The following is a 16,150-nucleotide window of genomic DNA, read 5'->3' on the forward strand; positions in this document are numbered from 1 at the left end:
ATTCAGAGCTGTGTTCTAATAAATTATGTTTCATAGTTTCCTTTCAAATTTGATAGCTCCTTTTGGGTATCTAGATTTTTATAGGCAACAAAACCCCACCGTAATTTGGAGAGCTCTGTAGAGAATCCACACACAATCTGGCAGTGGTCTGCTGTATTTCCATGTCAGCTTAGAACATGAAATTCATACACAGAAATCAAAATCTGCATATTTGGGGATAGAAATAAAACAGGATAAATCACCAGGCAAGGAAGTAAGTTGCAGCTGATTAGGAGAGATTAGACAGTATTGTCTTGAAAAGTGTGATGGGATGCTTTCAATTAAAAAGGAATTTGTAGACTGAAATGCATGTAAAAGCTGTTCACACTCCAAACTAAGGATAGAAGATCTTGTGTGCTCTTTCCTAGGGCTGTCTTACTGTGCACATTGCCAAAAGGAAGCCTTTCAGCTTGCAGCTTCAAGAGTCATCAACACAAAGCACCCTTTTAATGTAGAATTAATATATGTGGTACTTGGATATCGGGGTCCATCTACAAATGTAGTCCAATGTGTTAGAAAGTTTTTCATGACATCTTGTGAAATTGCTTTAGCAGGTTAAAGCCTGATTTTTCTGTATTTTTCTTCTCAAATTTTTGGTTTTGTGAGGCATTTTTCAAGTGTCTCATGTGTGGACCAGATACAGTATAGTCTGCTGTACTGTACAGTCTGCTATATGTTGCCTTTTGAACCCCGTTCATATTTGTAGAAGATTACCTTTATTTCTTCAGTTTATGATGCACTATTTTCTTTCAACTAGAAAAGTCCATTTATTTTGTGTTCTTGATAACACACTTTTGAGGACTTCTAATGTGCAGTTGATGTGAACTAATTAAAGCCCTTGATGGGCACTTGGCATTCAGAGTTTATCTGAAGAGCACCTGTTTAGTGATATTTTGATTTTCCTTGCTGTCAGAACTGAACTGGGAGAAATTGACCTGGCACTTTCTAGGCTCAGTTCTGGATAGCAGGTAATGAAAAATTGTTCTGTCCTCTGCTGTCAACTGCTCTTCTGGCATGCAGGATTTTTTGGGCTGTTGTGTGAACATACCTAAAACAGCACATTATGGCGCTTCAGAGGAAGCATTCCATGCATTCAGATGCATTCATTAAATGAATATTTACCTATAAATGTTCACATTCTTTAAAGCTGGACATACCTGCTTGCTTGTGCTTGCAGAAGACTCATACTGTACCTGTTTTTGTCCTGTTGTTAAGTTGGAAAAGCAAAGGGACGACCAGACTGGCTGATTTTATCTGCAGTCTGGATATCAAAAACTGGCTGCTTGGGGATTTTTTTTTTCCTGGTACTTTGCTGTAAAATGTCAGACAGGTTCTGTAGTGAGACAGGTTGGGGTTTTCTTGCTCCATTGTTTGACTGGGAAATGTTTTTGAAGGCATGGGAATATAACCCCTGTATGTTGGAGATGAGTGTTTGCCTCACTGAAGCACTGTCTGGGGGAAAGCCTTGCCCAGCACAGGGTGAGAGGAAGGTAGTGGCTCAGTCAAACACCCCATTTTGATTCCTTTTTATTTCTCTTCTCTCCCATCCCTTCCTCCTTTGCAAGGAAGGGCTTCTTAAAATTTATTATCTGACCAAAAGTTTGAAGTTTATTATTTCAGAATTACATCTGGTACTAATGCAGTGTGGGGGTTTTTGTGATCATAAAACATAATGCTTCACAAATATGTGGGCAAAACCTTCCAACATTCAGTAGATTTAATGGGCAGTAGTTCTCCCCAGAAAATGTTGGACTCTTTTGAGCTAGATACTGGATAGTCTCTTTCACTCAACAGTTTTTTCAGCTGTAAAACCTGCTGTTTCTAGAATTACAAATATTGTGAAATAAGTATTTAGTGATATTCTTAATTGTTGTCTTTAAAGATTACTAAAACATTAAATCTGCTGGTTGTAGAATATGTTCTAGACATTAATGTTGATGGTTACTGTTAAGTACCTGCAACAGCTGGAAAAAGTAATTCAGTATGGATGGATTGACAAATTAAATATGTTTGTACTGAAGTCAAACAATGACTGTTGTAGATTTCATTGAAAAGCTACGTTCTAGATGTCAATTTTCTCTGCATATGGGCTTAGTTATTAAGTTATGATTACTTTTCAAATTTCAGTGGTGGAATAATTTGTTTTGTGTGTTTCAAAGGTAGGGGAACTGGTCTGTTTTTTCCTGAGTTTCATTTAGGCTTCCAGCATGGGCAATTTGTTCTGTTCCCCAAATAGGCCTGAAAATGTAGCACACTTGAGGCTTGTTTCTTGCCCTTTTTTTAAAAATGAATTTAAATGAGCAACAGCTATTCAATGTAAGGAATAAAATAATGTGTTTTAGCACAATTTTGATCAGTTGTTAAATAATAATTAAGCGATAATTTCAGGTTAAAGAAAAAAACAACAGGGAAGGAATGTAAGTGAGCCAGGTCTACCTTACAGATGCAGATGATGTCCAGTATGATTGTGCAGGCAGTATAACTGTGACTGTTCCTCGACCCCAGTGGGTAAATTAATTCCTGGACAAGTCTCCTGTTATTTTGTAACTCTTTGCACTCCACTCCATTATACTATACACATTATACATGTGTAGATCTGCCTGTGGAAACTGGCTACACCTTATGGCAAGTTGATTTAGGTGTGTTCATCATTCACTGTTTACATTTGTTTATAGTTGCCACCGTGGATTAAAGTACCAATTTATACTTCTATATCTCTTCAATAGCTGGGTTGTGATTCTTGACTGATATTGATTAATCTGCATTTTCAGACATCTGTAATTTTTCCCACTTATTTCTGTTTGTATCAGTGTTGTAATATGCATTACAAACCAACATAGAAATGCTAAGGAATTTTTGTAATTGTGATAAAAAAATGTGCTGTCCTGTTTTCTAGATAAAATAATTAGACATAGAGCCTGTACTTTGAAGGACACTGCTCATGCTATCATTGCTGCTGAACTGGATCCAGAATTTAATAAGATGTGTGAAGAAATCAAGGAAGCGAGAAGAAAAAGAGGTATGTTTAACTTCAGTGATCATAACACAGCACATGTAGAGACCCTCTACAGACAGGTAGGAATGGGCTCATGTTCACAAGCCCTGGACCTTGTGGGGGGCTTCAGCCACCCCAGTATGTGTTGAAGGGACAACACAGAGGGCAAAAGGAATTCAAAGGGTTTCTCGAATGAGTAGAGGACAACTTCCTTCTCCAAGTCGTAGAGGAGCCACCAAGAAGAGATGCTGTGCTGGACTTTGTTCTCACCAACAAAGAGGGGAATGTGAACCTCAAGATCAGCTGGGTTGCACTGACCATGAAGTGGAGGGGTTTGAGATCCTAGGGGCAGCAAGAGGCATGCACAGCAAAGTTCAGTACCTTGGACTAAAGGAGAGCAGGCTTCAGGCATCTACTTGGTAGAGTCCCATGGAATAAAGCTCTGGAGGGAAGAGGGGCCCAGGACAGCTGGTTAATACTCAAGGACTGCCTCCTTCAAACTCGGGAGTGATGTTTCCCAAAAAAGAGGAGGTTAGGTGAACACATTAGGAGGCCTGTGTGGATGAACAAGTTGATGGTGGATGAACTTAAACACAAAAGGAAGGCCTGCAGAGAGTGGAAACAGAAAAAGGTAGCCTGGGAAGACTACAGAGGAATTGAGCAGCCAGGGATCGAGTTAGGAAAGCTAAAGCCCTGAGAGAATTCAACCTGGCCAGGGACAAGGGCAACAAGAAAAGCTTCTGTACATATATAGGATAGAATTTACAGATCTCCATACAAAAATTTATATTTAATGTGAAATAATGAATGCATGTCAGATTCAGACAGTGCAGGTTAAAGGGTGAGTGACCTTGAAACCTCTCCACATTTTTCCTGTTTTGTGAGATGATCTGATAGGATATCATCATCCTTTCCAGAAGAAGGATGCATTGCCTCCTGTTACAGACAGTACTACAGAACCTGGTGAACAAGTAAATGCTAGGATTGCTATACTAACTTCTGATGTGGATGTGGTGGAACCAGAGCTGTGTTCTGAAAGTGCCTGTAGTAAAGTATAATAAGAAGTATGGTAAGGGAGAACAGCCTTTAAGCCACAGGACTTTTAGTTCACCTTGGCCTGTGTACAACTGTCATTTTGGAGGTAATTTATTGATTTTTTTGATTAAGAAACAACCCTTGTAAGTCTGTGTACAGCTTCTAAAGTGACCAGGAAAAGTTATCAAAAGTCCAAACATATTCCTGGTGTGGCAGCAGTGATCAGTTTACATAAAAAGAGTATACCTCCGTGGAAAAGTTTTAAACTTTTGAAAGTTGAAAAAGGAAAATCACTGAACTATAACATTAGAACAAAATTTCATGCTGATTTAGGGATCACTGATTTCAATAATTCCAGCTTTACCTTGGCAAGTTGTTTCCTGCTTTGGTATAAAGCTCCATTATTTGATTTCTAGGTTGAATTGGCTGGTCTTACCTTTCAGCTGCTGATTCTTGAAATACTTCTGTTGGTAGATTGAAGACCCTTTATTAATAATCTTCTTTGAACTATGCAAGTATCTATAGGCTTTCTCTCCTTCAGATTAAAACAGATAGAATTCTTTGTATTTTCCTATTCAGTCATGCGTGTTTTTGTCTAATTTTGTGCAAGCTTCCAATGTGTGTCTTGAATTGTGGATAAATGAACCAATTGTAATTCACTGTGGCTGTAAAACAGAGCTAATATAATGCCTTCATTTCTCCTCTGTACTTTTCTATTAGAACTACAAGAATATTCACAATTCTGGCCACAGCATCATGCTGTGAGCTGTGCTCAGTTAATTATCCAAGTCCCCATGACTGTTAAAGGTTATTGCTTCCGAGGTTAAAGTAAATGTTTGTAAGAGCTCTTTGTTACAGAGAATGACTCTATGGCTTGTAGTCCTTTCTTGCAAGTTTGCAAGAACTGGAATGCTGCCCTCCTTTTTGTGGCAGTGGCCCAGTAATAGATATTTCTGGAGACAAAGCCTGCAAACTCTGTTGAAAGAAGGGCAGTGTCTTAAGTCATATTTAAGGCTGATGGTATCATGCAGTGAACTTGTTAAATCAGAAAAAGCAGGTACCATTGGTGTGAGAGGGCCTTGAGGTACAGGTACATGATAAGCGGCACCGGTTTGTGGGACAAAACAACTCACAGACAGGAATGGGCAGGATTCAAAGTGTATTCAGTACATTGGCATGGAAACTGTTACAGTGTCACAGGTACTTGCAGGTGACACTTAAAGATGCTTGTGCTTCTGGCCCACACATGCTGGTTTCAGTGACAACTGAGCTCTGCAGTCGGTCCAGCTGTACAACGTGCAAGGCTGGAATCACTGACTGGGTTAGCAAGGAGTGCTAACCAAAGCAAGCCCAAAAGACTTGGAATGCATGGAAGAAGCTGTGTTAGATGAACTGTTTATGGACAGAGGAAAATGTATCAAGCTCCTAGAGTCTGAGGAAGCCTCCTGCTGGAAGGCAGTCACAAGGGATCAGGAGTTGTATGAAAAGATTATGGTGGTGCAGAGCACCTGGATGATGACACTTCAGGAGTATAGTCTTGGCACTGGTCCTTGTAGTGGATGGAAAGGATGTGAATGCTGATCAGTTCTGCCATAATTCTCATTTTGCTGTAAAGAACAGCCTCAGCAAGATGGCAGATCTGGTCAATCCCAGTGCATCTGCTTGTCTAGACTTTGGCATGTACCCTGTTTCAGAGAAGTTTGGGCAAGGGATGAAAAAAGCTAAAAAGCTTCATATCCATTTTCTTCACAGTTTTGTCAGCAAGTTACTTAGCAATCTTTTGTAGTTGTAAAATGGAAAATATGTTCTACATGGCTTTTTTGGAGGGTGTGGGGTTGTGGTTGTTTTTGGTTTTGGGTTTTTTTTCCTTTTGTTTTTGTTTTTTTGTTTGTTTTGTTTTGTTCTCCACACATCTGCCACTTTTACTTAGTACTCTGGTGACCAGATTCAAAAGCACTGTACAATAAAATCAGTATGTAGAAAACAAACTAGAATTTCTTGTTCCTCTGTTACTGAAATGAGGTGCTGTTGTTGAAAAATGTTAAGCCTAAGGACAGCAAGTTTTAAGTTGGTAAATAAGAACCAACTATCTATATCTTAGACTATTGAAATTTGCAACTACTTGTGGAAACCAGCTAACAGAAAGGTAGAAGTGATTGTTGTTTTGAGTAATGAAATATGTTTGATATGCAGTTTAAAATTTTTATAATAGTACCTAGAAACCTATGTTGTAATTATTAATTGTGAGATGTGAGATTCTGTGTGAATCTTTTAATTTCTGCATCCATCAGTTTTGGAGCTTATTTTCAGCTTTTGATCACTTGGTTCTGGTTTCTATTAGAGATGTGTTATAACATTTTGAAGACCATTTTAGTGGATGGATAGGAAATTCTAGTTCACAAATACAGAACTTCAGATATTCATTTATGTCTTCAAAATGTGCTTAACCAATATGAAAGTTTGCTTTTTTAGAATTTAATTAAAAAACCTATGAAGCAGTAGAAGCTATGAGATGAAGTTATATTACAGGAAGCAAACCACGCTTTTTGTTAAAAGCAGAATTGCATTTTCTTAATTTAAGAGCTCATATTGACTCTGAAATGGATCCATTTTACATAACACAGATCACAGTGACAATACAAGGTTCTTATTCAGATACTCTTTTTGATATAGCATACAATGCCATTATGAATTGTCACTTATTTTAAAACTGTTTAAAATAAGGAAAAGATTGAAATGGTCAGTAAGAATTTGCTTGTAGAGGAAATATGAATAGAAGGGTCAATCTTTGGGGACCAGTGGCAGTCACATTTTTCTAATCCATCAGAGCTGACAGTTTAAGACCATGCAACCAGTAAGTTGTTTTGTCAGCAGAAACCAAATATTCTTGATGCAAATCTTTATTTTGAATGTCCAGCTAAACATTAATGGATGTATTCCTATTGCAGTATGGTGTTCTGAGTTTCTTCTTTGATTCAGTAGATTCCTGCAGCTTGGTTTATTTAAATAGGTATGGTTGTCTTTTGCATGCAGGCTTCTCAGTGCCAGCAGAACAGGTAAATCCTCATGGTTCCACTGTACGGAAAACAGAAGCCAGAGTTGAAGAAGCATTTCGGAGCAAGCAAAAACCCACCATGGCTGTGTGGCCCAACTCTGCAAATAAATGTGCTTGTAAGTACCTTGGGTGACAACTGTGCAAAATTAGAGGTCCTTTCAATGCCAGACATTGGAAATGTGTCTCTACTGCTGCTTACCGGTTATTTACAGAAGTAATTTTAGGCATGAAGCACATGGAACTAAGAAATGCTCCTTCTAGGAGTACATAAAATCCCTGCCCAAGAAGTTGTAAAGAAGCAGGATTTCTGGTTTTATGATAAAGAATAATTTTTTTTCTAATGCAGCATAGTATTTTGCATTTTTTGTTGTAAAACACTGTTTTCAGTATAAGACAACATGGATCCAAGAACACTTTTCAGTGGTTTGATGAGTTTTCAGGTTTGTTTACTCTGTGTATTAGTAGGTAAATACCTCTACACTGCTTAATAGTTTCTCACCTGCACTGCATTGAATTCCTGCCTTCAATACATTCAGCGTCATGCTGAAAGCTAGAGAGGAGATTGCAAATTTAACTGTATTTTCCTTTATGGCAATGGTTTTCAACAGTCAGTAACCATTACTGGAGGATGTTAAGATACACTTCCTGGAGCCTACTGAATTAATCCAGTTAAGTGATCAGAACCTCTAGGATTGTGAGGTGTGTTTGCATAATCAGAGGCACTGCTAATTATTTTCAAGAGGTAAGTTGATTAGAACAGGCGAATACATAGCAGATATTTTCATTATAAAGCAAATAAAGACTATGAGAGACAGTTAGTATGGGGGTATACTAATGGTTGCACCTGGCTTTCCTGCTGAAGATGTGGAGTCCATTATTAATATATTATTAGTAGTGTTATCAATTATTGCTGATTGATGGCAAATGGATGGAAGCGGTCAAATTTTCATTTTGTTCTTCATGTGCTCTCCTTCATGGTGCTTTTCCTTGATGAGAAATCGTTTTCTAGGTATGGTGATAACTGCCCAGAGATGAACATTGTTTATATATGAATGATAGTGTTGATGTCAAATGGTTTAATTAATTAGAGGTGTATGATTTTATTTCCCGAAGCTGTAATTTCTTCCGTTAAAGGAATTAAAGTCAATTGTACAGAATTATGGTTAGAATAAATTGTTATATAATAAATTGATGATGTGGATCCAAGCTGTTCTTTATTCATTTGGCAGCTCGTGCTAAACAGAGAGTGTAGGGAAGGGATTCCCAATTAATTTTTTTTAATTCCTGTGAAGTCCAGGATGGAGCTTTTCCCTCTGGCTGCCCTACAGAGCACTTTGCTGGCTGTGCATGCTGAGCAGCAGACGGTGGGGTTTATGGACCTCCAAGCTGGACATCCCTTGGGAATGGGGAGAACAGCCCTTGCTGGTGACTCGCATCCAAAGCAGCTCCAGTACCTCACTCACTTCCCCTCTGTTGTGCAGGCAGCAGCAGTTGTTTGAAAACTCGAACCATCAGCTGCAGGAAATTGCCAGTGTCACTGTGCAAACAACAAAGTTACTGTTAAGGCACTGATCCTGTTGGTATTTTCATGATCTAGCTTGGAAAGCAAGAAAAATTGAGGCTTAGTGGTGTTTGGGTCTACAATCAAATGAAAATCTGCCTTTTAAGGCTGAGTCCAGGAAAGGTAACTAGTCCAGGAGGGATGTGATGCATCTAGTAATCAAGAGAGAGAACCAGGAATTGATGAGCAATCAGAAATCTGCAGAAAGGATTCAAGTAGTACATGGGCACTCTTGAAGATTGATGTGGTCAGTTCAGCAGAGACTAAAAATGAGGAAGAGAAACGGTCTTAAAAGGGTATTTGGAGGATAAGCTAGACAAAGGTGAGAGCAGAACTGAGCAGATTGTGGGGAGCTCAAATAGCAGAAAATGAAACTCCAGATTGTGATTGTTTAAATGGAAGAAGTAAGTTTGGAGAAGGGATTTCTGAAGAGGGATTATTTTAGGGGGCGAGTGGAATTTTTTTATGGTCATGAAATAGTATTTTTTTAAAAACTATAATGTATTGCACAATCAGAGTAACAAGAAAAATTATTAAAGTATTTTATTTAAACAGGATAAAACCATACTTTTCGATAATTCTGAAAATAATTGCAGGTTTTCTGCTGTTCGAACTTGAAGTAATGTTTTCCCTTAGAGGAATCTAAAGAAAGAAACACCAATCATAACTTTATTTTCCTGATCAGTTGTTACTATTTTCAAGGGCTTTGTTTTACAGTGTTTTACAAAAGAGCTGCAAAAAGGTTAATTCAGATGACAAACCTGAGAACTCTAAAAGAAATTATTGTCAAGTGTCTTCTCTAAAAACAGAGAGGACTGCAGATAGTGCAGCAGTCTTGCCAAATTTAGGGTCCTGCTCAGGGCTAGTACAGTAGAGAGTGAGAGTTGGATTAATATTTGTTGGTTGGTTTTCTGAGGTTTTATATTTAGTATAAAAAATTACGTAGTTTTTTAGTTACCTGTTATTTTGTGATTTATTTAATTTTTCTGATGTATTTTAGACAATTTAGATATTTTGTTAATTTGATTGGACCAGATGGGCTGTTGGAAATGTGGTGAATAAGTAATTTTTCTGTTAGAAGGCATAGTGATGCACATTCCTGAGTTACATTTCATCTGCAACTCCCATTTCCCTTGTTGAAGGTACAGCTGTGTGGATTGTGTCTGACAGTATAGATGAGTTTTAAAAGTATTGAATTACTAGAAGTTGCTGAAAATCTATTTGGGGAAGTTCTGCCACAATTTAAAATATTTCCATTATCGACTGTGTATTTTGAGGAAAGTGCAAGTATTCTGGTGGGAACTTGGAATGGGACAGATGTCAGAAGTCTGATATAAAAAGTTTTATGATTATAGAATCACAAAATTACAGTGGTTGGAGGGAACCTCTGGAGATGTTCTAGTCTAGCTCCCCTCAGAACTGGTTGCTCAAGGCTTTGTCTGGTTGTGTGTTGAAAATCTCCCAAGAATGAGGGCTCTGTGTCATGCCTGGGGAACCTCTTGTAGTGCTTGGATACAAACAATAAATTATTTTTCTTAATTTTGAGTGTCTTGTATTTCGGTCTGTGCCCATTGCCTCTTGTCACTGGGCACTGCTGAGAAGAGTCATTTTGCCTTTTTATGGAGCTGTGTGGAAAAGGAAACTATCAACAGTGTGCAGTTCGGTGTGTTTGCTAAATTAAGTGCTTTAGATACAGTTAGCTCAGAAAGCATTAGCATCTCTTTAATCATTGGGATCTTGTATAATAAAACTGTATCCAGCTGCTCCATCTTGCCAGTAGATGGGGCATGGTACATACCATTTTACTATGTTGCACTTGCTTCCCTTAGTGTTACATATAAATAAACTCTGTGGGGAAGATTTGGCTTTGCATTCTTATCTTTTTTTTGCAGCATTTAATGATAATATATTGTAGTGATAGACTGCAGATTTTATGTTTTCTTCATAGAAGAGATGTTTTTTATGCCATATGATAAATAGCATAACTGTGAAAATGGCATTTGGAGCAAATAAAGAAAATTTAAATCCTTTGTGCTATGCAAACTATTAAAAATATAAGTTTTATATGAAAGTCATTTTATGAAATATGAAGTGAACACCCTGCTAACTTTTCCCAGTAATTTAAGTGATTAGTGGGCTCTCTAGAAAGGACTGTAGGGAAACCAAGCAAGGATCTAAAAAACTGTGGCAGAAAACATTGTTTCTAAATAAGTAATATTTTCTTTGCCTTTTTGTGTTGGATTCTTTTGGTTCATTGGTTTTTGGTTTGCTCTTTTTCACCCCCAAATGGGTGATCTTTGCTGTCCTGTGGAACACTTTGTTTCTGCTTTATAACGGAAAGGTTTTTGTCTTGTCTCGAGACTTTTTAAAAAAGATATTTAGAAAGAAAAGGTCTTTCATTTACAGTCTTTCTCAGAAACTGTTTTATTCTCAGTCTTTGTCCGATTTTCATCTGTTTAGTGGCTCTTCTTTGACCTTTCTGTGACAGTGGTGTCAGTGATTGCTGTACTTTAGGATTCTGGGACTGCAGCAGTGCCTTATCAAAGGACATGGCAGACCAGATGCCATATGGTTTTGATGCTTTGAACTGTTTTCTCCTTTTGATGTGGTTCTGAGTTTGGATTCAAGAATTGGATATTAGCAAATTAACAGCATTCAGATGCTAACATGAAAATCTTAGTAGCTGCTGTTTTGTCACTTACCCTGTATTTGCTACTGTTTAGTTTTCTCCTCCTGCTTTCCAGATTTGACTTGGATTAATTCTCACTTGAGACAGAGGCAAGTACTGTTACTTGATAAGCACCATCCAAAAAGATTTTCTGGAATGTGAGGATATCTTTACTCAGAGCTGGGACAACTGTCTCTTTTTGTCTCTCTGTCATTTTGTTCTGGGTAGTGTAGGAGTTGGCATTCTGGTTGGGAGTGGTTTGATCTCTTGTGCTGCCTTCAACCAGATGCCTTAAAAGAAAGTTTCAAACATTTGAGAAATAATTTCTTTTTCATGCCTGATTTTGAAGGAAATATCAATGTAGCTGATGATTCCAGGTTGGTTAACAGTTCTTTAAAACCCCATAGGCTTTTAAATTCTTCTAATTTAAAATGTAATTTAGTGAATTTGTGGGAGTTCTAATAAATCTTGACTGCCTGTTCTTTTTTGGGATCGCATCAAACTTTTGAACTCAGTGATATCTAGTGACAAAGAAATTTTCTTTCATCACTATTAAAAACCTGCCTATTGAATTAATCAAGTGTCTTTTTTCTCTGACAGAGGGCTAAGTGGGTTCTACAATTTACCTGATCAGTGACTTTCTTATATTCTCTTGTTCTTGTCTTTATTAACTGAGTAATGCAAGATGGCTCAGCCTCTTTTAAGGTTTCCTTGAAAGCATTATCATCACCTTTCTTGTAAACATGGTAAAACCATCTTCTGAAGTAGTTTGAAGTTTTTTTTCCCTCTAAGTGGTATGCACAAGGGATGGAATAAAAACAGTTTTCAGACCAGATAGATCCCTTCCTCCCTCCCTTATGAAAACTGTGACAATGTTTGCTTTAAATTGTTTTAAGACATAGTGTTTCTGTCTGCAGAAGTAGTGGATTTTCTTGGGATTATTATCCATTTGTTAACTTCAGATTTTGCCTCCTTGACAGAGAAACCACCCAGTAGCTATGATTCTTTCTTGTGTTTGTTCATGGCTCTCTTGCAACAGGAAGTTGTCATTCAGTAGTCCTTAAGAGCCAGCTGAAGGTACCAAGGATGTGTATAGCTGCAATAGTTGCTATTGTACAGAGCAGAGGGGAAATAAGCAGATCTACAGAGATGAAAAGTCTAAAAATTATCTCCACAGATGACATATAATCTGATTGTCTTTTGACTTCATTTGCCTCTTTAATTTTCCAGCATGACAGTCTTGCCATGTATTTTACTAATATAATTACTCTGGTTTCATGTAAATTATATTTTTATCTTGGTTTCCCAAGAAAATCATACCTGTGCTCTCTGTCCATCTCTGCTCCCCTAATAACTTCTAAATCATTTAGTGGAGTTCAGACGGATTTGACAAGAGCTGAGAGCTGAAAGATTAGATTCCTGCGGGTTTTGTGAAAATTGGTAGCTGGAAAAATACATGTGTCTACTGCAGGAAAAGGAGCTAGATTGAAAAAGGTATTTGAGCAGGTAAAACCTGGTATTGACCAGGCATGGCATTCACACCTCAGACATGGAGTGTGTCCTGTGTCCTGTTCAGCTGGGGTGGGGACGAATTGGAGACACTGGGATAGTTCCATGAGAAACCCTGGGAAGTGCTTGGGTGGAGAACATAATTGGGAATGGTAGGGGAAAGCAGTTGACTGGGGAAGAAAATATTGGGAATGCTGCAGTCAAGTTTGGTTTTTACTTATTTCAGCTCCTCCTTATGAAACTTGACTTCTCTGTGTTGAGTAGAAATGCCCAGATTCTTCAAGTATTTGCTTACAAAACATAAGCTGTTATATAAGGTGATTAAAATCATAAATATGTGAATTTGTTGCATGGAGTTCTTTTCATGTGTTTGTCAGTTCTGTGCCTTAAGTGCCCTCCATCTAGGTGAAGAAAATGACACCTTTTAGAGGTTGGTTCCACTGTCACTTTAAGGTGGTCAAACTGCAGGTCACTACTAAAGAGCTGTCTTGCCTTGTTGCTGGTGGCATATTCCCACCATGTTCCCTGTGCCAGCATTGTCATTCATGAGTTGGAAAGCTTAACCAAAGATGTTGAAAACTAAGCCAGAAAAAACCTCAACAACCTAATGTTTCAGATGGATTTAGTTCCCTTATCTGTTTTACTGCAGGAACAGTAGTGCCGGCACAAATGAGGCAGTGGAAATGCTATAGCTGGCTTTGGAGGGAGAAATGGCTTTGTTAGTGGAAGCTGGCACCTCACTTTGCTTTTTAAGCCATTGTGGAACTGTGATCTGTTCTTTCTTGCTGCTTATCTCTGACTGCAGTTTGGGACTTTGAGTAGAAACTCCAGAGACTTTCAAGTGGACTATTTAGTGCCTCTTGGTAAGGAATGTGGAGCTACTGGAAGCAGCTAAATGACTCTGTCAGGTACATAGATATCCTGGATGCTGTATAAGAGAGTGTAAGTTGCTGGTTATAAGTGATTTCTCAAGGCTTTGAGTTACTTTACACACAAGACATCAGAAAGGTGTTGAGGGTTTTGATCATGGAAGAAAAACTTAAAACACGTGAATTGCTTTAAGTGGTTCTTGATAGTACAGACTAAAAATCTAGATCCATGGTGATCTTCCTTGCCGTGAGAATCTTCTTTGGGTTTTAATCCCCAGGAATTCTTCATGAAATACAGTTACAACAGAGAAATTACTGTTTGATGGATGTCAGTTTTATCATTTACTGACGGAGGATTCACATTCTGTGATGGGTTTTAAGCAGTGTGGAAGCATGGAAGTGTCTTCTCTGCAGCATAAAGTGAACTTGTTAGCCTTGAATACTGTGCTGCACTCATGGTACTGTAGTAGTCCAACTACAGAAATTTCAAGAGGAAGATCTCTGCTGCATCTTATTAGAGTTCTTCCACATTAAGAGAAGCAGACTTGCTTGTTAGTAATTGACAGTCTTTGAATAATCTAATTATGCCTGCTTTCTTTTCCACTGTTATTTTTATTTCTCTGTAGTCTACAGTTCTATCACTGTACTGCTGGGTTTGGGGGACAGCAACAGTGCATACCTCAGCTCTGAAACTTCTGTACTATTCACCCATTTTTTTGAGATCTCTTTTCCCAAGACTCTAAACAGAAAGGTCACGGTTACTTCTGTGTCTTGCAGAAATACTTTGGAAAACTGGGAAGGAATTTAATTTTTTGGTTCATAGTTTTTAGGATGTTTTTAGTTTTGGGGTTTTTTTTCCACTATTTCTGTTCTTTAATAGCCAAGAGCAGTGCTCTGCTCTGTACAGGGCTGGTACTTATGTCACCAGATGATGTTGTTATTACTTAGTGTATCTGACTGGGGAATCTCCAGGCAGCACCTGTCAGTGGGCAAGAATTCAGAATTTCTGAAAGTCTGCTACAGGTTTCATTTTACTTAACTTCATCTAGAGGACTAGTCCTTCTGAAGTAAGGACATTGCAGAATTTATTTTTAATCATACCTAGGAGAAATGCTGTCTGCCTTGTTCATGGGTCTTTCAGATGACTCTGAAATTGTCTTAACACAGGAATGGAAGAATTGAGGAACTTCATACTGCTTAACAAAATGTACAATAAATCTCTATTCAGCGATTAATTGCATTGTCTTACATAGCACTTAAAAAATGCTGTCTACATAGATTGTGCATGTTAGGAAAAAAAGAGCAGGCAAAATTTAGCTTTGATACCAACTTCATGTGAACCTGAGTGAAATGTTAGGTGTGACTTGTGGTCAGACGGATATTTATTGTTAATAAAAATGCTTAGTAGTGATTTGCGAAAAAGCAAACCAGACAGAAGCTCCAACTAAAATTAAGATCCCTTTGGCAAATCTGTAGAGGTTATGTGAAGATTATAGAGTGAATAGTTGGCCAATTTAGAAGGTAAGTGAATGTATTCATGTGTGAATAATTGCTATTATAATACTTTGAGTTAGAGAAACTCAGTTCTATAAAGCAGGATTCTTCTGACAATAGTATTTCCACTGCCTCTGGCACAAATATTGCCAAAAGACTGGGTATCAATGGGGAGATTTCTGATGAGTAGTTTTAAAAGGAGTAATTGAAAAGGTGTTAAGACAGTAAGTTGCATTTGTATGTACTGTGTTCATTTTTTAAACAAAGTTCACTCCAGGCTTTTCTTCTGTAAATAGCTGTCCCTTTCTGTTACCTGCTGGAAGCTGATAGTCATGAATCATACTGAATAAAAAATAAAAAGTTTGGCATTCTGCTCTTGATAGTTTACAATCCTTTAACATAGAAACATTAAGATAGTTAAGATGGGATTTCAGGCTTATTTTTTAACAGCAATCTGTTAACCCATTAGTTCCTCCCTAGTGGCCCTTTGCATCAGTTTTGCATCAGTTTTACCTTGTGGTAGCTCCTTCATCCTTTTAAGGTCATAATCAACTGTCCTGTAGGATTCAGTTTCCTGCCTCTTATGGCAGCTTCTCAGATCCATGATACTCTTGTAGTAGTGCCTTTTTTATTTTCAGTAACTGTAAAGGGGACCAATATAGGTGATGAAATCTGGTGTCAGTGTCTGCAATTTGTCACATGGTTCTCTGGTCCATTAAACTCCTCCTTGTACCACTCCCTTAACTTAACTGGGGAATTAAGCAGGACAGAAAGACTGGTGCAAGGTTTTGTTTTCAGATGTTGTATTCCTTGCTCAACTTTTCACTAATATAGAGGCTTGACTCTATGTAAAAGAAAAATCTGTGTAACAATGCTTTGGTTGCTAAGGATCTGGAACCAGAATTTCCTCTGTCATCCCAAATGA

General features: G+C 37.9%; 1 protein-coding gene across 4 annotated transcripts in view; it reads left to right on the plus strand.

Moving 5' to 3' along the window:
- The window catches only part of ATAD2B (ATPase family AAA domain containing 2B), a 74,610-nt gene that overhangs the window by 47,941 nt on the left and 10,519 nt on the right, over positions 1 to 16,150 (plus strand). For all 4 annotated transcript variants that reach the window (XM_071439912.1, XM_071439930.1, XM_071439921.1 and 1 more), the window contains 2 exons: positions 2,936 to 3,058; positions 7,103 to 7,240. In XM_071439912.1, coding sequence (XP_071296013.1) covers positions 2,936 to 3,058; positions 7,103 to 7,240 — 261 coding nt within the window. The remainder of the gene's footprint in view (positions 1 to 2,935; positions 3,059 to 7,102; positions 7,241 to 16,150) is intronic.

The sequence above is a fragment of the Agelaius tricolor genome, unplaced genomic scaffold, assembly GCF_023055355.1.
Source record: "Agelaius tricolor isolate 1412-34295 unplaced genomic scaffold, bAgeTri1.0.p SCAF_1, whole genome shotgun sequence".
NCBI classification, from domain to species: Eukaryota; Metazoa; Chordata; class Aves; order Passeriformes; family Icteridae; genus Agelaius; species Agelaius tricolor.